Source organism: Odontomachus brunneus, unplaced genomic scaffold (genome assembly GCF_010583005.1).
Source record: "Odontomachus brunneus isolate Ranch 3 - 2012 unplaced genomic scaffold, Obru_v1 Obru_scaffold_009, whole genome shotgun sequence".
NCBI lineage: Eukaryota > Metazoa > Arthropoda > Insecta > Hymenoptera > Formicidae > Odontomachus > Odontomachus brunneus.
Genome location: NW_022639459.1, coordinates 3534528 through 3560412, shown reverse-complemented (window position 1 = coordinate 3560412; position 25885 = coordinate 3534528). Strand labels below are relative to the sequence as shown.

At 32.8% G+C, this 25885-nt stretch overlaps 4 protein-coding genes and 1 long non-coding RNA gene across 9 annotated transcripts; 2 read left to right on the top strand and 3 right to left on the bottom strand.

Moving 5' to 3' along the window:
• Window positions 1-2162: 2162 nt before the first annotated feature.
• Window positions 2163-12528, top strand: LOC116840226 (histone-lysine N-methyltransferase NSD2). Of its 3 annotated transcripts, none has more exons than XM_032806705.1 (13): window positions 2163-2377; window positions 2502-2760; window positions 3192-3468; window positions 3652-4785; window positions 4914-5080; window positions 5176-5494; window positions 5806-6028; window positions 6181-6373; window positions 6630-7059; window positions 7344-7665; window positions 7742-7959; window positions 9171-9391; window positions 10474-12528. In XM_032806705.1, the coding sequence occupies exons 2-13, from the start codon at window positions 2548-2550 to the stop codon at window positions 10696-10698; spliced, it is 3942 nt and encodes a 1313-aa protein (XP_032662596.1). In that variant the 5' UTR covers window positions 2163-2377; window positions 2502-2547; the 3' UTR covers window positions 10699-12528. The 3 variants fall into 3 exon arrangements, with proteins under 3 accessions (XP_032662596.1, XP_032662597.1, XP_032662598.1); XM_032806706.1 differs by lacking the exon at window positions 10474-12528 and adding an exon at window positions 9772-10021; XM_032806707.1 differs by lacking the exon at window positions 10474-12528 and adding an exon at window positions 9787-10021 and having other exon boundaries at window positions 2164-2377.
• Window positions 6172-8283, bottom strand: LOC116840229. The gene is made up of 4 exons (XR_004377328.1): window positions 8079-8283; window positions 7692-8000; window positions 6662-6875; window positions 6172-6320 (listed from the first exon to the last, which is right to left on the bottom strand). It is a non-coding gene; the product is annotated as an uncharacterized LOC116840229 (long non-coding RNA).
• Window positions 12047-17610, bottom strand: LOC116840228 (CSC1-like protein 2). The gene is made up of 12 exons (XM_032806708.1): window positions 17441-17610; window positions 16962-17088; window positions 16617-16834; window positions 16250-16526; window positions 15863-15966; window positions 15482-15674; window positions 15283-15397; window positions 15002-15198; window positions 14442-14768; window positions 14096-14371; window positions 13524-13757; window positions 12047-13431 (listed from the first exon to the last, which is right to left on the bottom strand). The coding sequence occupies exons 1-12, from the start codon at window positions 17458-17460 to the stop codon at window positions 13237-13239; spliced, it is 2283 nt and encodes a 760-aa protein (XP_032662599.1). The 5' UTR covers window positions 17461-17610; the 3' UTR covers window positions 12047-13236.
• A 570-nt stretch (window positions 17611-18180) lies between these two features.
• LOC116840238 (putative uncharacterized protein DDB_G0277255) lies at window positions 18181-22827 on the bottom strand. 2 transcript variants are annotated; one of them, XM_032806733.1, is made up of 5 exons: window positions 22779-22827; window positions 20283-22458; window positions 19479-20183; window positions 19117-19354; window positions 18181-19025 (listed from the first exon to the last, which is right to left on the bottom strand). In XM_032806733.1, exons 2-5 carry the CDS (start codon window positions 22436-22438, stop codon window positions 18762-18764), a joined length of 3363 nt encoding a protein of 1120 aa, XP_032662624.1. In that variant the 5' UTR covers window positions 22439-22458; window positions 22779-22827; the 3' UTR covers window positions 18181-18761. The 2 variants fall into 2 exon arrangements, with proteins under 2 accessions (XP_032662624.1, XP_032662623.1); XM_032806732.1 differs by having other exon boundaries at window positions 22536-22811.
• Window positions 22828-24177: 1350 nt separating this feature from the next.
• Window positions 24178-25792, top strand: LOC116840240 (probable glucosamine 6-phosphate N-acetyltransferase). 2 transcript variants are annotated; one of them, XM_032806736.1, is made up of 5 exons: window positions 24178-24303; window positions 24551-24671; window positions 24803-24868; window positions 24992-25068; window positions 25168-25792. In XM_032806736.1, exons 1-5 carry the CDS (start codon window positions 24289-24291, stop codon window positions 25408-25410), a joined length of 522 nt encoding a protein of 173 aa, XP_032662627.1. In that variant the 5' UTR covers window positions 24178-24288; the 3' UTR covers window positions 25411-25792. The 2 variants fall into 2 exon arrangements, with proteins under 2 accessions (XP_032662627.1, XP_032662626.1); XM_032806735.1 differs by having other exon boundaries at window positions 24941-25068.
• The last annotated feature ends 93 nt before the right edge of the window (window positions 25793-25885 follow it).

Genomic DNA, 25885 nt, shown 5'->3' with positions numbered 1-25885 from the left:
CCCCCCCCCCCATAGAGTGTTCCGTAAAGGTCGTTCTACATTAGTTGCAACCCGATCACAAGCAGACGCAATTCTTATTGCAACAGCCAATCAGAAGCATCAATGGTACGTTTCTGATTGGCTGTCGCAACAAGAGTTGCAATCGACTTACAACTAATGTAGAACGATCTTTACACGCTCGCAACGCACAAATCGCCCTTCAAGCCGTTCCTTTACGCTCTATGCACTCTGCTAGGCAACAGGCAATAGGAACAAGGAATAGGAATTCGGATTGGTCAATTATGTCTATTTCCTGTTCCTATTGGCTAATGCCTATTCCTATTGTCTGTTATCTGGCATTATACATAGGGATTTAGACGCTCATAGTGTTCACGACATACTGTTGTAACTAGCTTTATAACTAGCTTCCTAATGCTCGCACTGAGCTGCGTTCCAAAACTCTACTCGACGGGTACAGTAGCATTTAATTGATCAATAAAAACAAAGATAACTAGGATTTCTTCATCATGATTGGTCAATTAAATGTACTCTATCCACCAAGTAGAATTTTGGAATGAAGAGATGTATCAGCGTGAGCGTCTGATAAATTTTACCCAGAATTATTTGAAATTTATATATTCATTAGTTAAAATCGAAAAAGGAAAAAGACAAGATATTTTATTTTTGCAATTTTCTCACAATAGCACAATCGCACGCAAAACAGATTTTAACTACTTCTATATTATATCGAAATATAAGTTTTTTACTTTTTGATGTTCATTCCTCATCTTCGTCAGAACTTTAGTCAGAATTCGAATAATTATATATCATTTTTATTGCAGACACAATCGCAATTCATATCATTTTGTCCGGATTAAAATGAAACATTCACGACGCTCAAATATCGTTCCACTAGCTGTCACATCCAAGCTACTGGACAAGTACTCGCGGCGTTGTGAGTGTGGTGTTGCGAGTGTATAACGGAACGCTTCCCTAATTAGATCTTGAAATCTCAGTGTACGATTAGATGTAGCGCGGTATGCGGTATGCGGTACGCGGAATGCGGTAAAGTAACTAGAAACCGCGTGCAGTGAGCCGCGTCTGTTTTCTTCCTTCTATTACAAGGAGCAGAAACTTACGCGAAAAAGCGGCACGGGCTAATGACAAATTCTCATTTGTTTTCATTTTCTAAAATGAATTAACTTATTTCTATGCACATTTTACCAATATTCTTATTTTTTCAACAAATTTACTTATTAATTGCATTTAAATCAATTAATTCCATTTAAAAGTGCATAGAAATGAGAATTTATCACTAGCCCCATCACTAGCCACAGCATAAAATATTATAAATATCAATTTTATGTCGAGATAAATGAAATACGGTTTTATAGCATGTTCGACTGACTCTGGATTAACCCACTCTGAGTTATTCAGTCTATGTTTATTGGTCAAACAAGTACTTATAAGCTTTATGATTGGCTAATAGAGACATGACGTCAATAATCGCTCCCGGAGCGAATAACCCAGGGGACCAGTCGAATACGCTATCTGTTCTGATTGGTGCATTTCTAAAGATAGATGGAAATGCACTAATCGAAACAGAGTATTTCCATCCAACAAGCAATCCAGCATGAAAACAAGCACCGTGCCGCTGATTTATGCTACGTTCGGAAACACACTGCATGTACACTACTAGACGATAGCCGTTGGAGTGAGCGAAATACAAGAGTGAGATAAAAAGAGAGAGAGAGTACTCGAGTGACGTTTCCGAACGCAGCCTTAACAAGAGTGCGTTCTGTTACGCTCGCAACGCCCAAATCGCTCTTCAAGGGTACGTTCAGATTCCTCATCCGGGTGCACTCTATTACTAGAAACATTATAGTATATGTCACATATACTATAGCACTTCTAGTAATAGAATATACCCGAGTGGGGAATCTGAACAGTTCCATTAAGGTCGTCTACATTAGTTGCAAGTCGATTGCAACTCTTGTTGCGATAACCAATCAGAAGCGTCAATAGCACCATTGATGCTTCTGATTGGCTGTCGCAATAAGAATTGCGGTTGCTTGCGATCTGCTTGCAATTAATATAGAACGACCTTTACGGAACGCACCGAAGGAAAGGTGTGCATAAAGCGTTCCACGAATCTAGTGATATTTTCGAGAAAAACGAACGCAGCTATGAGAATCGCCTAAAATCGCGGGAAACGCGTCCTCTCTTCTAGGGCTCCGTGAGGTTCGCCCGTAATTCCATATTATTAACAATTACAACGACTTGAACGGTAACAAGCAAGTCCGCGTGAACGTTAACGCCGTGTAGAAGCTAGTGTCTGGCTTCGGATGAGATAGATTGAGTTGTTAGTGAGAGAGAAGGTGACCCTCGAAAATCAGAGGTAGGTCGCTCAATGCTAGCGGTGAAGGGTAATGTTTTCGATATGTGTACCTTTGCTGCTGGTATCCTGCGATCCTCATCAGTGGCCGTTGTTGCAACATCTCACATACTTTCATGATTTACAGCATTTCAACCTGCAAAGTATGAAAATGCTTTATTGCTAGCAGCGTTATGAGTACCACCAGCACAAACACTAGTAAGGCTCCTGTGCCAATTTGCCAGATCAAAGTAGAACCTGAAGAGCAAACCAAGATTACGAGCGAGAATGCACGCGAGAGTCGAGAGAGCTCGTATGATAATAACTGTATGGATAGCCAGCTTGGCAGAAGCCGTTATGGTAGAACAATAAAATACAAGTCTATCAACGCTACCAATTCGCCACAAGTATGTTGTGTCTTGTTCTTTGTCTATTTGAACAAGCATTTTCATAATTTTCAATTATTATACTGATTATGTGTATCTTTCAGTCTATAAACTTCCAAGTATATATTATTTTTGTAATTTAACTTAATTATATAATTTAACAACTTTATTTGTCATATTATGTGATTTAAATTCTTGTTAGTTCTTTCTATATTTGTTTATTGTCATTATTGTTTCTAAAATTTAAAAAAAATTTTATTCTGGATAAACATTAAGTAAAAAATATATTTTTTTGTGACACACACACACACACATATATATATATGTGTGTGTGTGTGTGTGTGTGTGTATCTTTTTATGTTGCTTGAAAATATTTCGTAATCTTTAATTTGGAGTATGGTTCTTTATCTAATTACATAATATAATGCATGTTGTTCTTGTGAATCTCGTAGAATTCAACGATGCCAAAGACACGTAGACATCAAAACTCTACTGATAGTAGTAATGAAAGTATACATGAGAATAATGTAAGTAACAATGCAGATGAAGCCAGTGATACATCTGCTAATATAAACAATACAGAAGAGAATTTACCTTCAAGAGCAATTAGTTCTATGGAATGCAACTGGGTTGCAGGACACTTAGCATGGGCCAAAGTTGGAAATTTTCCATTTTGGCCTTGTATTGTAACACCTGACCCAGTCTCAATGATATATTACAAATTTATAGGTAAACTTACACACAAGGCTTACAATATATATGTTTTCTTTTTTCAAATTGTAACATCTGATGAATTATCTAAATAGACAAGTGAAAAAATTTAAGAGATTATAGTTTCATTAAATGTTATACTACTGTTAAAAACTACACAATAATTGTTCTAAAGAAGTTCTTCTGTGATTTCTTTTACAGTCAGAGGTAGAGGACATAGATTAATGGTACATGTTCAATATTTTGGAGACAGAGGACGTCATAGTTGGGTTTCTGCAAAAGGTATGATGGAATTTACGAATCTTGCTGATTTCAAGAAAGTAGCAGAATTGGCAATGTTGAAAAAGAAGAAACAACATAAATATATTGCTGTGAAACAAGGTTATAATGTGAAACAAGGAATCAAATCGAAATGGGAAAGCGCCATTGAGGAAGCTTTAGAGGTGCAATTGATGACGATTGAGGAGAGAGCCAAAACTTTCGCTCCGAAAGTTAAAACCTCGAAATCTACAGGTTCAAAGTTGTCTACCGTTGATGAAAAGAGTAAAAGTAATAAAAGGAAGAATTCTAACGATCAAGATGATCCTGATACGAAACGCGTCAAACATGATAATATGGAAAAGTCGCCGCGCAAATCGGAAGGAACGAAATCGAAAAATTCACGATCTGTCGTGAACGGTAAAAATGATGCGAAATTGAATTCAGACGCTAGACCTTCTACTCCTTCGAGCCACAGATCCCAAAGCGACAATTCATCTAGCACAAAAGTTGATAGAAACGAAGAGGAGGAGGATGGTGTATTCGAAATTTATTATGAGCGAAACAGAGACATGTTAGAGGACGAATATCCTGATGCATCAGAACATGATATAAAGAAGTATTTACGAAAAACTTGGGACAATATGGACCCGTCATTCCGAAAAAAATATAGGTCATATATGACGCGTGACAATAGTGAACATTCGAAAGAAAGTTCATCGGAGCATGATGATGAAACATCTGTAAGCACTGATATAAGCGCGAAAGAGAATAAGAAAACAAAGAATAAGACTAAAGTTGATAAAGATCTTGATAAAGATGAGAATTCAATCTTCGACACAAAACGAAAACATAATCTCTTTAAAGGTATGAAAACGGAAAAGGTTTGTCAAATCTGCGAGAAGACAGGCAAGTTGACGAGGTGTAAAGGGCCTTGCTATTCCTATTTTCATTTACCTTGCGTGAAACCTGGCGAATCTAGTCCAGAGCATTCTATCGACGATAATACGTCGGAAGACAAAATAATTGATGATGTAAACGTAATTAAGAGAAGTATCAGTGGCGGAGAAGATATTGGTAATTATGATAATGATCTTATAATTATTAATTTCAAATTCTCAAGTGTTAACTTTGGGTATCAATAATTTAATGATATTAACAATTTTAGTTTTTTTATCTTTTTGATTAATGTATCATAAATGCAGTTAAAACGGAGGAACAAGAAGATGAGATGTTCAAGTGTATCGATTGTCTATCCGGAGTAGCACCCGCTTGTTTTATATGCAACGAGAGGGAAGGAGATAGGATAAGATGTTCAGTAATGGCCTGTGGGAAACATTATCATTCCATGTGTCTGAAATCATGGCCTCAGGTGAAGCTTGATTGATGTACTATTATTATTTCGTCACTATTATGAATTATTGGCATTATTTCTCTAACGATAATGAACATTTGCTTCACTGCTAGTCGCATTGGCAAGGTGGACGTTTGACTTGTCCATACCACTTGTGTCACACATGCAGCTCCGATAATCCACAAGACAACCATTCGCGCGCACCAAATGAGAAGATTGCGAAATGCGTCCGTTGCCCGTCGTCTTATCACACATCCACATTGTGTTTACCTGCTGGTTCAATGATTTTAACAGGTAGTCAAATTGTATGTCCAAAACATTACAAAGCACATTACCCACCGTTGAACGCGGCATGGTGCTTTTTGTGCACTCGCGGCGGCAGTCTTATATGTTGCGATACCTGTCCAACTTCATTTCACTTAGAATGTCTGGGTAAGTTTATTAAAAATTAATGTTTCCTTAGTAATTACTATTTAGATTCACTAGAGATTGAGAATTATAATTAATTCTTATTAAAGATTGAGAATTATAATTTAAATTCATTAGAGATTGAGAATAATTTAAATTCTCTCTCTCTCTCATTACAGATTGATACAAAATACAATATGTGTGTATAATAAATTACTTTCGCTGTCATCACATAAAAGTAGTTACTCTATCACTATTTGATATTGTGTTAATAAATTTTTTAATATATTGCTATATATACACATGCATAAAATTATTATTTATTGATAATTTAGGTATAGATGCACCTGATGGTGCATTTTTTTGTGAAGATTGCGAAACGGGAAGATTACCCTTATACGGGGAAATTGTTTGGGTAAAATTAGGTAATTATCGATGGTGGCCAGCTCGTATATGTTATCCAGCTGAAATACCTGAAAAAGTAGAAGCTATTCCACATAGTTCTGGTACATTTTGTGTAATGTTTTTGGGGACTTACGACTATTACTGGGTCCATAGGTAAGTGAAAATATTTGTTTAGATATAGAATCCATCAGTGCAAATTAATAACTACATTTAATAACTGTGTGTTCTTGTAAATTAATTTACAGATAAATACATAAACTAAATTAGTAACTATATTCTTTTAATGTAATAATAAATTTTTTTAGAGGCCGAGCTTTCCTATATCAAGATGGTGACGCAAATATAAAACCAGCTATAGGTAAGACCAAGTCTTTAACGGATGATACATATCGGAAAGCTTTAGAAGAAGCTAATAAGATACATCTGCAATTGAAAGAGGAACGATCTGCAACAAAAGAGCCAAAAGGATTGAAACCACCGACATATGTAAAATTGAAAGTACGGTTTAAGTTAAATTAAAGAATCATTTTATGTTATCAAAAGTAATGATCAGACATTATGCATATAACGTATTATTACGTTACCAATGTTAAATTAGATTTGAACGTTAAATTAGATTTTTCATATATAGAAAAGTCTAAAGATTAAGATTTACATTTGTATAATGTACATGAGAAAAGTCACATGACATTTTGCTTCTAATATCCACCCACAGCAATGAACCATGACCACTAATAAAATGACTATATGACAGGTCAATAAACCAGTTGGCAACGTTAAACCTACTGAAGTCGAAAGTATCGTTGCATGTGAGTGCGATCCGGCCTGGAACGATCCTTGTTCACCCGGTACGGATTGTTTGAATCGCATACTATTGGTTGAGTGCAGTCCCGGTATCTGTCCGGCTGGATCCAAGTGCATGAACCAGTCGTTTGTGTTGCGAAAGTATCCAGCGATGGAACCGTTTCATACTACAGGCCGCGGTTGGGGTCTAAAATCTCTGGAAGACATCAAGGCGGGTCAATTCGTTATTGAGTACGTAGGCGAAGTGATTGACGAAGCAGAATATAAACGTAGGTTGCACAGGAAAAAGGAATTGAAGAATGAGAACTTTTATTTTTTGACAATCGACAATAACAGAACAATCGATGCAGAACCGAAGGGGAATTTAAGTCGATTTATGAGTAAGTATGTCACTGTAACTTTATAACATCCCAAAAGTATAATTATATCTGAATTTGATATTTAATGTTATTTAATGTTATTTTTAACTTGAACTTTCTCTTTTTTATTTCTAAAATTGTTTGGACCATTTAGGCAATCAATCTGAATTAGAATAAAATATCTGAATTATATCTAATATCTGATTCATATTATCGCTTAGGTTTGATTTGTATTTATCTTGTATCCTCCATTTTTTTATTTCTCCGTCTCTTGACTTAATTATGTCGTTCTTCTCTGTACGCAGATCATTCATGTGCGCCGAATTGCGAAACACAGAAATGGACGGTGAACGGCGACACACGCATTGGCTTGTTCGCGTTGCGTGATATAAAATCCGGTGAGGAGCTGACATTTAATTATAATTTAGCATCCGACGGAGAAACTCGAAAAGCATGTCTTTGCGGTGCGTCGAATTGTAGCGGTTTCATCGGTTTGAAAGCGCAAAAGCAGCAATTACCAGCAATACAATCGTCTGTGCAACCAAAGTCGACTCCGCAACCAAAAAAAGTTGCTAACAACCAAGAAAAGGCTCTCTTATGTAAAAAAACAGAGAAACGACATAAAAGGTAAAATTGTATAATCGTGTAATCACCCTTCCAATCGTACGACCATATTCACGACTTTGTGTCATTCTTGATTTAGATCAACGAAGTCGATATGTTGGCAGTGTGGACAAGAGATATCAAATTCACATGAGCTACTGATCTGCCAGCAAAGAACGTGTAAAAAGAAATATCACAGAACTTGCGTGACACTCGATGGCCCGGAATCGAAATTCAGTTGTCCTTGGCATTACTGCTTAGAATGTGGTCGTCGGACATCAGCACATTGTTCCTTCTGTACTACTGCCTTCTGTCAAGGTAATTTAAGTATAGTTGTCGTATTTTCATGTACAGAATATCTAAATAGAAAAAAAAAAAAATATAACCCCTTGTCCACAATCTTGCTTTAATTTTTAAATCATAATAAATTGACCAACCAGAGTCGATTATTTTAAAAATAATCAACTGTGGTTAGTCAATTTTTTAAAAATTAAAAAATTGCGTAAGAAAGCAAGGTTATGGACAAAGGTAATTTTTAAACTGAAACATTTATATGCCGTCTATAATGGCAGTAGGAGTAATAGTAAGAAAGAAACAGTAAGCAAATTGATCACTTCCATTCTCACGATTCAAGAATAATCGATTGTGATTGGTCCATTTAAGCGTCGTCTACAATATGCGGAGTAAGTTTGGAGTAAGAAGTAAGCCGTAAGAATTAACCAATCATAGATGATTATTTTTATAATAATCGACTACGATTGGCCAATTCTTACGGCTTACTTCTTACTCCAAGCTTACTCCGCATATTGTAGACGACACTTTAAGCGTCTTCTACAATGGCAGTAGGAGTAGTAGTAAGAAATAAGCAGTAAGTAAATAGACCAATCACAATCGATTATTTTTGAAACGTGAGAATGGAATTGGTCAATTTGCTTACTGCTTATTTCTTACTACTACTCCTACTGCCATTGTAGAAGGCGCTTTATTTCTTACTACTGCTACTCACTGCTACTGCTACTACTTCTATTCACTGCTTATTTCTTACTACTACTCCTACTGCCATTATAGACGACGCATTGGTTGCGTTCGGTTTGGGCGCTTATGCGCTGTGTCATTCTATCTTCTTCCCGCATGTAATGAGCGATAAAGATAGAATGACGCTTACAGTGCGTAAGCGCCCAAAGCGAACGCAGCCAATATCTTTGATATTTGAGAGCGTTTCTTCATTTGTCACGCCGAAATATAAGCATTTTATGTGCATTTTTTTTACGAATATATAATTAATTCTTTTGCATTTTATTAATTGATATTTAAAGCATTTATTTAAATTTTGAGAAGTTTATAAAGTTAATAATACCGACGATGTAACGATAAGGACGAAAAAGATAATAAATGATGATACTCGTAATTGCGGTTTTCACGGTAATCTGGCATAAATAAACAAAATTGCATTTCAAGACATTAGGAATATGTGTACGTGATATAACTATAGGCATCGTAAAAATTAATATTATCACTCCTATTTTCAGTTCATCTTGATGGGAACCTATTTGAACATAGCGAGAAGAGCGGAGTGGTATGTAAATTGCACGTAAACGCGGATCTACAGATATCTGTTGAAGGCGAAAAAGAGTATTCGGATAACGATAATGAAACTGACAGAGAGTATTCTTCCACGAGTTCCAATAGTTCGATTGTGATGGAAAAAATTACTACGCGAGAACCATTACCAAGAGTTGCTATCGTAGAGGTGAGATGAAACCTTACACTCTATCTGTGTCATCACATAATAAATCAGCGTGGAGATCGTCGAACAATCACACGATGTTGTAAATGCATATCGTATAGCTTCGCGTAGTATATTCGTGCATCAAATGCACAATTAACGTTCTTTTTTTTATTCTCATTTGTAAATCCCGGTATTATTTGCGCACAATTGAAGTGGCTGCATATTATTTGGTGGTGGTAGAGCATGGAAGAGAGAGTTTATGTTGAAAAATTCACCTGAAGCTAAAACCCGAGATTATATAAATGAGTGAATGCATTTGTAATTTATCAAAGTGCTCCATGACTTTTTGTTCGCTTTATTGTAACAACCCGTAATACTTTATGCTAAATCCATGTTTACAGAAATTATGTTTACAGAGATCTAGATCCAAATCGTAGTTTGCGCATAGAAATCGTAGTACAGAAAATGAAACTTTTTGTGAGCGACCATTTTATCTGTATTACATTATACATCGAAGTTTTATTTGACTCTATGTCGCAGTGATACTGTATGGCAGAAACAAGAATCATTGTTATAATATTGTGAAGATTACGTTGTAATATTGGGAAGTAGAGCATGTTTCGAAAAAATGCAAAACAAAAGACGCCTAAATGTTTTTTTTTAATTATTTTTCATTGTTCCCAGCATCCCTTCCCTCGAATTGGCAATAGTGTGACCTAACGAAAAAAGTTTTATTTAACTTTACGCCCACCAGTGAGTGTTCTTTTTCAGTAATTGAATTTTTTTATGCGGATAATTATAGTAGTAAGTGAATGTATTAATCCCAGTTAGTAAAAACACGCTGCTTCATTCATTATTATTATTTGCTTAACTCCGAGATTTAACATGGTGAGTAACAATTCTAAATTATTACAACAAATACTTCTACAAAATAAATCATACAAATTCTAATACTTTAATCATTTTCAATCAATGTTTGCAAATTATATTTAAATATCAATCAAGTTTTATGCAGTACGTTTTATAGTATTATTTTACTCTAATTACTCTTCAAATAATATCATTATTAGAGTAAAGGTCGTAAACGGCAATGTACCTCACAGGTTCATCTAAGCAGCGAAGAGAGTGAAGAATCTCAGATGGAGGGAGAAGAAAGCAATCTTGAGACTAATTTTACATCATATGATAAAAATTCAATGGCAATGAAGAAAAAGACATTTCATCGTTTGTCTTTTAAATTGCAGAAGAAAGAAAATCAAGCAGAGGAATTAAATAATCTTACATCTAGTCAATTGGAAGCTATAATTGGCGGTAGTTTGTGTGAATAAACGCTCCATCACTATATAATAAATAATGCATTTACACATTATATAAATATATAATATAAATATTTCACACAAAAAATTTTTTTGCACTCTTTCTTTGGCTCGTTTAATATGTTATATAATTATTAATCTCGAAAATAATTCAAAAAGCAAAATTGACATTTGCACTTTTAAGTTGCAAATATTTATTATTATATAAATATTATATGATAACTATAGAGTGCCTTGATAAGACAAAAAATTAATGTCTAAGTTTAATCATATTTATATATTATATATTTCATGTATGTGATATATATTATTTCGAAAATTTTACTGTTATTTATTTATGTTTATTTAAATATATAAAACCATAATTATATATCAAAGTAAGCAATGCATAAAAGAATGCATTAACTTACATTTACATTACTTCTGTATCAGTTTTCTTAAACCGAGTTGAACAATAAAGTATTTTCACTGCCTTATAACTCGAACAAGCTTTACTGTTTATGGAAGTAATTCTAAAATATATAAATCTAGAATAATCACTTTTTATCATACATATTTTCTTTAAATTTTATTTAATAAGTTTAAATATTATATTTTTTAATTTTTCCTTCGCGCTTATATCGAGACATTGCGGCAAAGATTGTGTACAAAATAAGCTGTTTAGTAGTAAGTTGATATTTGTAATAGTGCTGTCAATTTCAACTACACGGGTAAGCGAATAAGTACTCGAGTATCCCGGGTCTTTCGAGTTTTACCCGAGTACCTGTATCTTTCAGATATCAATAGAATGGCAGCTTTATTTTACGTCCGTATATCTTCTATACATGAGTAACTTGTAGCTAAAGTTAATTCAATGAATAAAAATAATATATTATTTTTTTTAACAATATATATTATCATTTAATGAATAAAAATAAAATATATTTGAACATTTTATTAATTTTACAAATTATTAATTTTTTTTAACAATAACAAGTAATGAGCAAATGCATCGCATATTCGTAACTATTTATTATCTGAGTAATACCACGAGGGTAAACTATTTATTGCCCGAGTAATACCCACGAGTATGTGTGGATATCTGGGTACTTGGATAGTACTCGGATATAAAAATACCCGAGTTATACTGACAGCACTAACGTGTAAACCGTGAATGACACAAATACAAATAGTTGATAATTATATTACAATCGTGAAAATATTTAAAGTTGTATGTACTTATACATGTACATCAAGTTATTTGTAACAAAAAATTCAGGAAAAACAACCGAATTTCGGGATTTTGAGATCTATATATATATATATATATATATATATATATATATATATATATATATATATATATGTATACATGCCGATGTATGTTAATGCCGAAAATTTTATTATGTAAACATATACATGTAATCGTAAAGTACTTCCAGGTATAAACAGGATAAAAATTACATAAAATTACATAGTGCATTTTCTCATCTTGTGATGAAACAAAGTAAAACATCCTGCTTACATCCACATTTTAAATGCTGCGATAATTGTAACGCGATCTGATTTAACCCTAGGAAGCAATTATTTCTGATAAAAACCTGCAAATATTGAAATAAAAATAAAATCATTTCGACTTATATAATACGGATATTACAGGGTGATGGTTTAAAATTATACTGAAGACCATCTGAGTTCAATTAAAAATATAAATATAAAAACGTGGAAATAAATATATATTACAGGATCTCAGTGCTCTCTCTCTCTCTTTATGCATCCTAGGATTAAAGAGAGTCGATTTACCAAATTATTATTTATGTCAATTTGAAGAATAAATGTGATATGTACATATTATTACAAAGATACATATTATTTTTTGCAGATATTTGTAAAAAATATCAATATCAGTATTTAAGTGAAAACAAAAAATATCAACCCATACTTAGTTAATTAAGAATTATTTTCATGTAAAATGTGTACAATAGTGTGAGCTTAGCTTAGCTAATATTATTACATAGCAATATTATATGTTAACGCTACTATGATACAAAGTTATAATATTGAAATGTAATAAATGTACTTAATAGACGTTTTACCCTCTCATGCCAACAAATTTGAAACGATAAAGTAGATCTATCTATTCTGCTCATTTGTAAATGAGATTCCTTAAGTAACGTGAAATATATTGTTAATAAGGCTTTATATTTTCTTAATATCTAACAGTTTTTATAAGTATCAAGAAATACGTTAAATATAATAATTCTCATACTCTTATCACAAACTGTCAAGCATATTGCGTGAAGAAAGTGAAGATCTTTATAATTAATTAGAGGGTATTAAGTATAGAGTAATTCGAAATAGCATTCTTTGCGACTTTCATCTTAAATTAATTGCACTAATTTGCTTTACGAAACATATAATAATTTCGTGTAAGAAACATTTAAAATGTACATTATTGCTATAATTTCTACAAATTGCACAATTGCCTAATATTAATCATTAGAACAAATTTTTAAACAAATTTGAGAAACATTTTATATTCGAATATCAAAGTATTTATAAACGCAGTTATTAAACTCTTTGCTCACTGCCATAGTTTTGGTAAAGCTTTGGGCTTTCTTGTAAGGTGGAAGTTGTGCTTCTTGGGCTTGGTAAGTTTGAATCTGAAGCAGTCGATATAGTTTCCTCCACAGACGACTGATTCTTTCGCAATACTGGTGCGACGAAATTTTGGCCTGTCGAAAGATCCCTCTTCGGTGCTTGTGCCTGACAAAAAGACAGATCAATTGATTATAGATAAGTGATAGTCCATAAAGTCCATATACTTAAAATTATTCCTATAATAATTCTATAAATACCTTAGATTTTGAAAACGGTAACGCAGCACCAGTTACCAGACCCAAAATACTCGCAGCAAGACCACTGAGTTGCACTGCAGCTAATGGAGATAGACCTCTTCTTACTAGGCCTATGGCTAAAAGAGCAGCTTGCGCTAAAACAGGTGCAGCTCCTGCAGCACCGACCGCCGCTCCCGCCAATTGACCACCACCGATGCTTGGTCCATAAGCAAAGCATAAATTATGCCTGTCCACCTAATGAGATAATAGTTTTATTACGAGAGATTTAGACTTAGTGAGAAACAATGATTACAATTCAACGATAACAATAAAAAAATATCGTAACTATATCTTTAAAAATTTTCAGTTCATTATTTTCCAATGTTATTTTATCACTAATACGAAGTATTTTGTTTTCAACAAAGTATTTTTTAATTCTATAGTGCGTGTGTAATATTTGATTCTATTCTAATTGAAATAGACAAAAAAGTTTTTAGATCAAGAAACGGAAAATCTAAATAGTTCGTCAGAAAGTTCGTCAAAAAATTAAAATTTTGCAGTTACAACAGTTTTCAGTTGTAGTTGTAACGCACCAAATGTTTAACTACGAGATATAGCAAGCCAAAAGGAGTAATTAGAGGACACGCTAAGCTGTACACGGTCGTCATAGTGAAGACTAATAGTAGCCACGCGTAATGGGCTCCCAGTGGAAATTCCCACAACACCGCTTTCCTAACATGTATCCTTTCCGCCCTACTACGAGCTATACACAGTCTGAAGGTGTACAACGCAAGTTCCGGAAATCTGACCAATTCCAATCCGCTTCCGAGTAAGGCCGCTGTTATAACGTAATTTACAAAAAGTGCACCCTGTAAATTTTATATATTTAGTTAAACTTGTCTTACATAAATATAGAAGTTGTAAGAATAGCTATTTTACCTGATCTGGCAAAAATACGCATTCCCATCTTGCTGTGTTGTTCCGAGCATTTACTGTCCAATCTAAAAACGCTTGGGCACTAGTTAATCCTAAACTAGGTAATATAAGCACCATTAGCAGCAGGAGAAGTAACGTTTTTCTCATTACAGCACGATTTAAACTGCTTCTAGTCCAATGCCTAACGAGCGATTCACTTCTTGCAACTAGTACAGGCATTAGTGCAGATACACTCACTAATAGTACGGTAGGTAAAAAGGACGAAAGTACTGGACTCAGGTTCTTAATTTCCCCAGTTATTGGTAATTTGTTAACAGCTGTCACTATGACCTAAAATAAAAAGTAACAAAACATATCATATATCTTTTAATAATTCATTCACTAAAATGTAAATAAAATCGAGAAAGAATTTTTTTTTTAAATTATACAAAATAATCGCATTATTACTTTAAAAACAATTTTTTACGACTGGTCTTTTATATACAAATTTTTTTTCACTTATATAAGCTTTCTTATATAAATATATACATATATATACTCTTGTTATAAAAAAATTAACTTACAGCCGGTGTAGTAAGGAAAAATAATACAAGCCCCAAGGAGAAATTTATTAATACAGCATTTAGGTACCAGCATGGTCTGGGAATACTCAAATTTTCCCAAAATATATCTGACGGTGTTGGTGCGTAATCTACGATCCATTTTATAGACGGTGAAGATCTTAGCTGTTTTCGCATAGTTTTGGCTGCACCAGGTGTCCCTACCAATTATTCTTCATGAATTGTTTTGTTAATTATAAAAAAAATATATTACATATATATTTATGTATACAGTGATTGAATACCTAAAGTAACAAAAGCTACTCCAAGAGGTTTACTGAGTGCCACATTTTTTTCTTCCTCAACTAACGCCGTTAGCCGTATTTCTTCATTGGTGTAGAATTCTTGAGCATCTACTTGCTGTGAATTTTATAAATAATTAGATATAATAATTTATTTAATAATGCATTTAAAGCAATTGCTTTTACGTATTCACTGTTTTACTTTTTTGCAACAATGCCCAAGGACTTGACCGCATGGATGAGGATACATCTTCAAAGGTTCTCTTTTTTTAGCATAACTCTCGCAATATAAGCGCGCTTGCTCCACACAATCTCTTTCAGCATCCAATTTTGAAAGACGTCTTATATCATGAGCCAAAGTAATATCTTCCACTGTCAAAGTAGGAAATGCTTCTCTAAAAAAAAAAAATTATTAATACACGTAGATTTAAATATTACCAGCACAAATATTAAGGTAAAAGATTTTTCATGTATTTATCTTTTGAATTATACTTACAACAAAAATAATATTTGTTTTGTTTGTTTATTTGCGAAAATTAATGAAATATTCACTATAAAAGAGTTTTTTTCTTTTTATACATACTTGAAATACTCGGTGAGATTTTCAATAGTACATTGGTGTTTTGGTATATCTGTAATTAATAATGTTCTTGCTGCTAGTTCACCAGTAGGTCTGGTATCTCGTACCTATGAATACGTGCAAATTTATATATGTATAATATTATATACATTTATGCAAATTTATATATATATAATATGAATAAAAATGTATATATATATACACACATCATATATATATATAGTAATTATATATATACTATACATATAAGATTGCATACTATATATATAGCAACTATATATATAATTATATATATATATATATATATTATTAAAAAAAAATATATATATATTGAAGAGAATATTTTAAGCTGTATATATGATATGCATTTTATATAAATTAGTTTAATACCTGTTTCAAACAGCGTCTCATGATAAATCCACCAACTGGCAGATAAGATAAAATTAATATTGTATGTACCCAAATCCAAGAAGAAGTAGGCTCCAGATTTGATAATGTTGTATGACTAAATGTCGCACTATCTCCTTGCATATTTCCGTGAAAATTGATCGGTAAAGCTATACATAGTGACACGATTACCATCATACTGGTCAATATGATTAAGCAACGCTCAAACAAAATATATAATAGCCCATCAGGGCCGGCACGTTGTAACAATTCATTGTCACTATAATTACAAGAGTAAATTGTAAGTATACACTAAATATAACATAATATGTAAATAATAAAACGTTTTAAATATGTTCTAGGTACTAACGTAATCTTAAAAGCAGTGACAATCCATGACAGAAATCCTTTATCCAATTGAAAGACTTGAGAATCAATAGAAGCCTCTATGCACAAAGGATCAGTGTCTCTGTTCTCATTAACACCATAGAACAGCTCCATCCATCTGTTATCGGACTTGTGCAATAATGCAAGACGTCCATAGTTCCACGCCTTCTTACGTAATAGGCCAAATAAAATAACTAAAAGCTGCAAGATAACATTGTACAAGTGTATATCATTTTAATAAGCTAAGATCTTTTCATTATATGCTGATAAATAATTATTATTTTTATGATAATGTCTATCCCAATTAACAAAGATGTTAGGAACTTACCAGAAATCCTATTACATTAAGTAACAAGTTCTCAGGTATCCCTGCATAAACATCTGTAATGATTGTTCTATTGTTCCGAGGAAATGGAATGCATGTTTCTGGGGAAGGTGTATCACGCAGAGTCAAGCTGTAATAACGACATTATAAAAAATAAGGACGTGAATTACGACAGTGCATTATCCTTTATTCTTTAACAAAGAGAAATATGAATATAATTGAAAATATGTTGAACTATAACATTTAAATGATATAATACAATGTACTGTTCCATAATTTTATTTATACGCACTGATAATTTCAAGAAGCAATCTCAAATAATACATGCAATTCATAGATACGCACAAAGGAGTCACGGTTATGCACACGGTACAAGAGATAAATAAGATAAGCGTTGAGAGAGTGGAAAGTTAACCCGAAAGATATTGGTAACGTAAGAAAAAGCAAATACACAATTAACGCGCCTCGATTTTATTACTTACTTGCCGAAAGTGTAATCCATGGTCGACTGAAACACGTGAATCAGTATGCCGTTAAACAAATGGTATGAAACAGCATGTTAGCGAACGTGTGTCAATTTGACACATCGCATGTTAAGCGTAGTGTATCATATGAGCGTTCACTCTGCGTTTTTTTACGTCATTTTAACTTAAAAATCTGCAGAAAGCGTTATAGAGACCTCTCGCGGGGATTCTCGAACTACCAATTCGTACTTTTTAGATCTGTTCATTTTTAGGACTGTGTTTCGATTTCCCACCTGGAGTGCGTTCCAAAATTCAACTTTTACCATAGTTCTATATTATAGAAAACGGTAAAATTCAATTTTAAGTCTATCGTATATCCTATGTATAAGAATTATAATTTTTCTGACTTGTAAGGTCTGTTCTTTTTAGCTAAACTGTCTGAACATTAGTGCAATAAATTAGAGTGAGACAAATATATTTTATTTCACTCTAATTTATTGTACTAGTATGCATTAATTTAGCTAAAAAATAGACTTATACTCTTATCTCACATCTGACAAATATTTAAAGTTGATTTTTCGAGAAACAAAGGCTTGTATACAAAATTTGTATTCTATATTTTTTCATATAGTATCACTATCTTTTCACTTGTAACATTCTTGTAGTAAAACAATACACAATGTTTCACTCAAGTGAAACATCCTATATATTGTTTTATTAAATAATCTAGAATAAATAATATAAAAAAGAATATCAAATATTTCTTATATATTTATTAATAGTTACAAATAACACACGATTGCTTATTATGTGTATAGTATACTTAAACAAAAAAATTATCATTTCTTACAACTAAACATATAATGTCTGAATATAACAATAATAATATAAATACATTACACATATACAAAAATATACAAATATTTATATTAACTTGATTAATAACCTATATGATCAAATGTTCTGTGTATATTAACTTTATAAATTAAATTACACTTATATAAGTTATACAATAAACTTTTTTGGAAAAACTTTTATGTGTGTATATAAATTACACATATATAAATATTTCCTGCTATCTAAGTTATAAAAAAATTAATGATTCAATGGCTGCAGTCAGCAGAGAAAGCTTACTTTATAACTATTGTAACATTTTGATCAGTATATGCTTTTAATCATGACTGAATTTCAGAGTATATATCAGTCAAATTCACAATCTGACAATTGCAAAATAGCTTTCTCTGCTAAATACAGCCAATGTACAAATCTCTCTTCTTTTATTCCATAACAAATTTCAATTTGTATGTTGTATTCTCATAGAAAGAACGTGTATTTCTTCTCATTTTCTTTGATAAAATTTAGTTGATTGTAATTCACCTGTTGTGATAGAATCTATAATCCAGGTTTCCTTCAGGCCATTCGCGCCAACGGTAATTCTAGCGAGCTTGGGGTTTTCAGTAATATGCCCGCCTGCTGTCTTTATAAGTTCTTTAAGCGTATCATATGGCAGTACAGTTTTATGTTCTACATGTATGAGCCCACATGTGGTGAACAATTCTGGGATATACGATGGCCCAAATAATTGCCTGTCTTTCCGATTTTCCTGCAGAATATGTATATATATGCAATATATGTATGTATGCACAATATAGAAGTACATATATGTAAGAATGTGTGCACGTATAAAGCTTTACCAATACAGCTTTAGAGAAATGTTTCATCTCAAATTCTTCAGGATTCAACCATACGTTGCTTTCCAAGGATTTGAGAACCCATTCTAAAGTGATGAGCCAGCATCCTCTTATTATAGCTCGAAGTAGATTCACCGTACGCACACCTGTGCTCACCACGTGAGTCGTTCGTCTGGACACATTCAACTCCATTTCTGCCATGCCAAGAGATTTCACGATACTCTTTACTAAGCTTTTATCCCTGCATAAGTGAGACATATTATAATGTATTATACTGAGACAACTATACGAATTTGTGAAATAACACCAAGAACTATTTCAGTCGATAAAGATAAAAGTGTTTCAAATTAAGATGTTAATGTTACCCTTTTGATAATCCAGTTGTTACAATCACGATTTTTTGCGACTTATACTTATTCCGTTGAGTAGGTATCATCCGATGCGTCACGAAATCATTCGAGGAATCTCTATTTTCCATCGACAGATTTCCCTTATTTCGTCTACTTTCTTCCATTATACGTAACGCACTTTCGTTCACAAATTTCTTTATGACGATCTTCTTGCTAATGATTTTCCTCGGTTTTTTCGTTTTCTTATTTTCTTTTTTCTTATCTTCAGTTATATCATAATCGTCGTTCAAGGATACTTGTTCGTTTGCAATATTATTCTTGATATTAGTTGTATCATTCTTGGAGTCTTCTGTTTTTTTCTTTGAACGTTTCTTTTTCAATTTCTTTTTGTTTCTTTTTATAGTCATAGATTTTTCAGACATGTCGCTATATTCTTCTAACATCTCAATGGAACACAACTGAGAATTTTCGTGAAGTGGCATTAATCTTTTCTTGCCTCTTCTTGTTGTGACATTTTCTGCATTTTGTAAAGCAATTGTATTTCCTTTATTTGTTTCGTCGAGTCCTGTTTTATCCAATGAATCTTCAATAACCGTTGTTTTTTCTTGAACGATAAAAGGATTACACTCAAGTGTATCTTCTAAAACAACTGTGTCATCTTCAATTTTTCTCGATGTTGCAGTCAACACATGTGTTTTATACGAAATTGATGTCGGATTTCTGACGGTATGAGAAAATAAATTTGTATCAATTTATTGGACAATTTATAATAATTAATAATATAGTAATATAACTCTCAACATACGTCTATATACTTACAAATCATTCGATTTGGCTCCACTATTGTTCTTCTCATTGTTAGCCGAAGTAGAATCATTGCTGCAGGATGCCGTGCTGTTATTATCCGAATTTAATGTTTTATGTTTTAATTGCCTTTTAAACAAGACTGAACGACTTATTGGATACGGAGTTCCTTCAACATAACTATTTCTACTGTTATTATTTGCACTTTGAAACTTAGTGCTTATTACATTGTTAGATCTAACATCTTTCGTTCTTTTTTTATTTCTCGTTTCGGGAATTTCCAACTCATTGTTGTGAGAAGCTTGATTCCGCGTGGAGATGTTTCTTAATCTCTCAATTAAACTGATGTTTTCCAGAAAGTCTATATCATTCGCTTCTGTGTTTTCAACTACTGACGAATGATCTGTTAGAGATTTGTTACTTTTATTTTTAATTGGAAATTGTTCATTACGGCAATCACTATTCCTTTGCCGTGTTTTGCACATCGAATCCATAGATGTATTCACTTGTAACGAAGTGCGATTGGTATTTATACTTTCACGTTGATTATCCAAAATCTCATTATTAGTTGTAACTTCAATGTGTCGATTAGTAACAATGATTCCACGATCATCCGATTTTTGTACACTTTTTCTTTCGCTAGTTTCAGTTACTACATCCAATGATGTATTTACATTTAAAGACGATCGAATTGAGTTACTATCAGAGAGACTCAACGTACATTGCCTTTTATTTTGTTTCTTTATTTGATTATTCTGCTCTTGGGCTTGCAATACATCACGTGTCTCTGCAGCAAGTGTTATTTCTTCAACAGGTGCTGACTGTGTGGGTACAACTGTTGTATTTGCACACACAGCTGTTACATTTCGATTATTTTTAGTGTCTGAGAGTGTGCTATTATTTTGTAAAGCAAGCTTGTTTAAAGGACTATTAATATTTTCTAATCTTTGCACAGACATTATATTCTTACTTTTCTCCACACTTTCACTGTTGCATTTTTTTTTCTTGGTATTTGTATTACTATTGTATGAATCTTTGCTTGGCAAAGATGAATGTTTCCCTATTGAGTAGATACCACCATGAGCTTTTGTCATTTCCATAGATGTTAATGTGTTTATCGTGTGAGTATGTTGAGATAAATCATCTTGCTGGCTTGCTTTATTATCAGGGTTGTTATTCCCTTCTTCTTCATCCTTTGCATTATCCTCAATAAAAGTAGAGCAAGTAACAGGCTGTCCTATATTAATACTGTGATCAGAGTACACAGTTAAGGGTGAGTTATTATGATCTTTAAATTGACTTTGCGAAAATAATTTAGATCGTGATCTCAGTAGCTGCAGTCTTCTGTTGCTACCGCTTAGTATAGGACTGTCACTTCGATCTGCTTGTTTGAGGGGGAACAGTGAAAAAGGTTTGTCCAAAACAATATCCTCTATGATTCTACATTCTTGCTTTTTGCCCTTCTCTGTAAATAAACGTTTAGGAGTTAATTTAGATCTGTTTACAACATTTTCCGAATTTCTTCGTCTTTCACCATTCTTTGGTGTAGCATCAATATCGGGATATGCATTCTCTCCTTGTTGATTGTTTACAGTATCATTATATTGACTGCATGTTACAGATCCTTTGTTTTCAAAATATTGATTGGTTAACTTGTTAGTATTTAAATTACGCATATTACTCACAGAACAATCCGCCTGGCTTGTCAATACCATTGCAGTTTTTACAGAAAGCTCATCCTGCTTATTAAATATCTCTTTAGTCTTATTTAAAATTGCATCCTTTAAGCGTTTGCAATTTATAGCAAGAATTTGCTCTTTAGCATTTATGTCCTCTAAATTTATCGTGAGACGTTTTAATTGTATTCCTTCTTTGATTTGTAGAGGTAATTTGCTGACATCATTTTCAGAACATTTATTTCTCTCACTTGTAATTTCTGAAGTTCTATTGCTGGTGTTACACCGATGTTTGCTGCTCGATAATCTTTTATTAATTTGCAACCTGTTCATCCTTCTTTCATCGTTCTCGGTTTGTGTTCTTCCAAGGGAACCATTGCCAGAATCTGACAAATTTGTGCAGTAACTTAAATTAACTCTCAAAGAGCTACGCCGATTCTTGAAGTTCTCTTCATCTTCGTCCGACGTTGTCATTCTTCTTTTGTTAGGACTCATCGTCGATCTATGTTGTTATACTGTCAACAGGTTAGAATTGCATACCATTATATTATGTATATTTCTCACTAATGTTTTTAGTATTATATGTTATTACTTCTTATTTGTATATTAAAAGATGTTCGCTAGAGTATAAATTATATCACTCGATATATATAGTAGAAAAAAATGATTATATATTATAGTCTCTCCTGCAGAGTTTTGTCTTATTAACAAAAATCACTATTATATACTATTATTTTCACACATTATTCGAGATATTGACTATTAAAATAAATTTCATGTTTATTGACATTATAGATCTATCCTTTTTAGCTGAACTATCTGAACTGGTACATACTAGCGAGATAAATGTTTTGTTTGTGTGAATGGACATACATACATACACAACATACATATAGCTGCATCATTCTATGGGTGCGTTCGCTTTGGGCGCTTACGCGCTGTAAGCGTCTTCTATCTTTAGGGCTATCGCACACAAATTGACATAACTGCATATGCATAGCATAAGATCGTATGGACCAATGAGCATCGAATATTAAACATCGAACACCAATATGGCGACTTAATACTCAATGCTCATTGGTACATACGGTCTTATGCTATGCATATGCAGTTATGTCAATTTGTGTGCGATAGCCCTTATCAAGCATTACTGCGTCCTGTGTGCAGAGCCATTACAGTGCACTCAAAGCAAACAAATATGTATTTGGGTGCTTCCAAAATACCCAGAGTTGGGTCGAGTTGAGTTAGTTCCACTATAGTATATGTAACGGATACTATAGTGGAACTAACTCAACTTGACCCAACCTGGACATTTCGGAAGCACCCTTGTCTCACTCTAACTTATTGCACCAGTGCAACAGTGCAGAGCAAAAGAACAGATCTTGGGAACTCTGGAAACGTGAGAAGTGTGCACAGAAACTCTGCTCCTATCACTAAAGGGACGTCTACATTGGAAGTAAATAGCAAGAAGTAGGAAGTAAGAGTAAGAAATTGACCAACCATAGTCGAATGTGAGAAGAATAATCAACTATGATTGGTCAATTTCTTATTCTTACTTCCTACTTCTTACTGTTTACTTCCAATGTAAACGTCCCTTATAAGCGTCTTCTACAATGGCAGTAGGAGTAGTAGTAAGAAATAAGCAGTAAGTAAATAGACCAATCACAATCGATTATTTTTGAAATGTGAGAATGGAATTGGTCAATTTGCTTACTGCTTATTTCTTACTACTACTTCTACTGCCATTGAATAGAAGACGCTTAAAGGGACGTCTACATTGGAAGTAAACAGTAAGAAGTTGGAAGTAAGAATAAGAAATTGACCAATCATAGTTGATTATTCTTCTTACATTCGACTGTGGTTGGTCAATTTCTTACTTTTGCTTCCTACTTCTTGCTATTTACTTCCAATGTAGACGTCCCTTAAAGCTGGTGGCACATAGAAAAACTTAAGCAGTAAGAGGTAAGCAATAAGCGAATCAGCCAATCACAGTCGTTGATTCTTGGAGATTCTAAAAAGAATCAACGACTGTGATTGGTCAATTTGCTTACTGCTTACGTCTTATTGCTTAAGTTTTTCTGTGTGCCGCAGCTTTTACGGGTGCTTTCCAGTTGCGTTACACAAAACCAGTTTATTGGTTGCATATTATCTTACAAGATATTTTAGATAAAATGTGACCAATAAACTGGTTGGTACGTGTGTGTCAAGATGTGTTAAGCAATTGGAAAGCAGCCTGTATATATGCCTGTATATAATACATTCCCTAGCCGTCGAGTTGCTCAGATGCTGCAGGTACAACTCGGTGACAAGTTTAGTGAGTGTGACTGCCAGACTGTAAAACGAAAATGAGCAAAGTACAGGTAAAGTGTCCATACGTTAACGTTTTCATACATTGTGATTTCACCAAGATGAAATCTTACATCATTCAAACAAATTTCCTAATTTTTATTATTCTCTGATAATTAAAAAATATATCTACAGAAGTAATAACTGTATTATTAAATTGACAGATAGATAAGGAGTTGAAGGAAGAACAATATTTCATTAATTTTAATAAAATTCCTTAGTATCGTTGAAATTAATATTATTTTTTAACTTACTATATAGGAAAAATTCCTTAAAAAGGATGAAATTAATCTCTTCAATCCTACTATATTAGAGAAACTGTCATTACCAGCTACAGATGGATTACTTATAAGACCTCTAAAAAGTACAGATCATGAGAAAGGTACATTAAATATAATGTCTTTCTTTACAATAGTTATTTTTTTACATTTCCATAGAAAAAATATTTATAAAAATTATGTTGCAAATATATAAAAAAACGAACGTTATAAATAATTTGTTATACTCCATCAGGCTACTTGGTACTTTTGTCTCAATTGACTGATGTTGGAAATAATATTACCAAGGACCAATTTCTAAGTAAGTTATCACAAAGACTGATTCTTAATCTACAACAGAAACTGTAGTAGTTATTATTCTTCTATTGTTCAGATAGATTTTTTAGCATAAAAGCTGCAGGTGGTTACTACATTGTTGTTATAGAAGACATATATACTGGAAAAATAATTGGCTGTGCTACATTACTTGTGGAGCAGAAGTTTATTCATAACTGTGGCTTGGTATATAACTTTTTATGCATATTTTCTGATTCCTCTTGAAATAGAATAAACATGATATGAAAAATACATAGATCACACAATTATAAAAATTTCTTACAGCGAGGTCGTTTGGAAGATGTAGTGGTTGACAACAATTACAGAGGAAAGTCATTGGGCAAACTAGTGGTGACTATTATAGTGCAGTTATCACGCTACTTTCACTGTTATAAATTATCTTTAGACTGCACAGATCGTTTAGTGCCATTTTATGAAAATATTGGCTTCAAACGGGAACCTAACAATGCAAACCATCTTAATATGCGGTTTCCAGGTGACAATGTTACTGAACAGTCCCATTTATAGCAATAGATCAACTATTTTATTGTGGCCTTATCTACTATAAAAATATAATTAAAATTCTTATCCATTTAAGTATTAATTTCTGGAGATTGAAATAATTCATATTTTTTATGGAGAAAAAATATCAAATTCTCTAATATCTCACTAATAAGTAGGAATAAAAAGTATATGTTCTACTTGTAAGTTATTATCTATAATATTGATATTTGTACTTGTAATATTGGCATGTGTTAACATGCTGACAAATTTTAGATCTTAAATTATTTAACTTACTATTTGTATTTTGACCCTAAAAAAAGGGCTCTTACATATGTATATAAAATATTGTCATAGACTGTATAGGTTGTAAAAACAAGTAATTGTTAAATAAAATAATTTTTCTTAACATATGTATATTTTTCCATGCATATAATATTAATAAATAATGTTGTAGAAAACAGTTTTGAATGAATCTTCTTTTTTTCTCTCTTACGTCGCG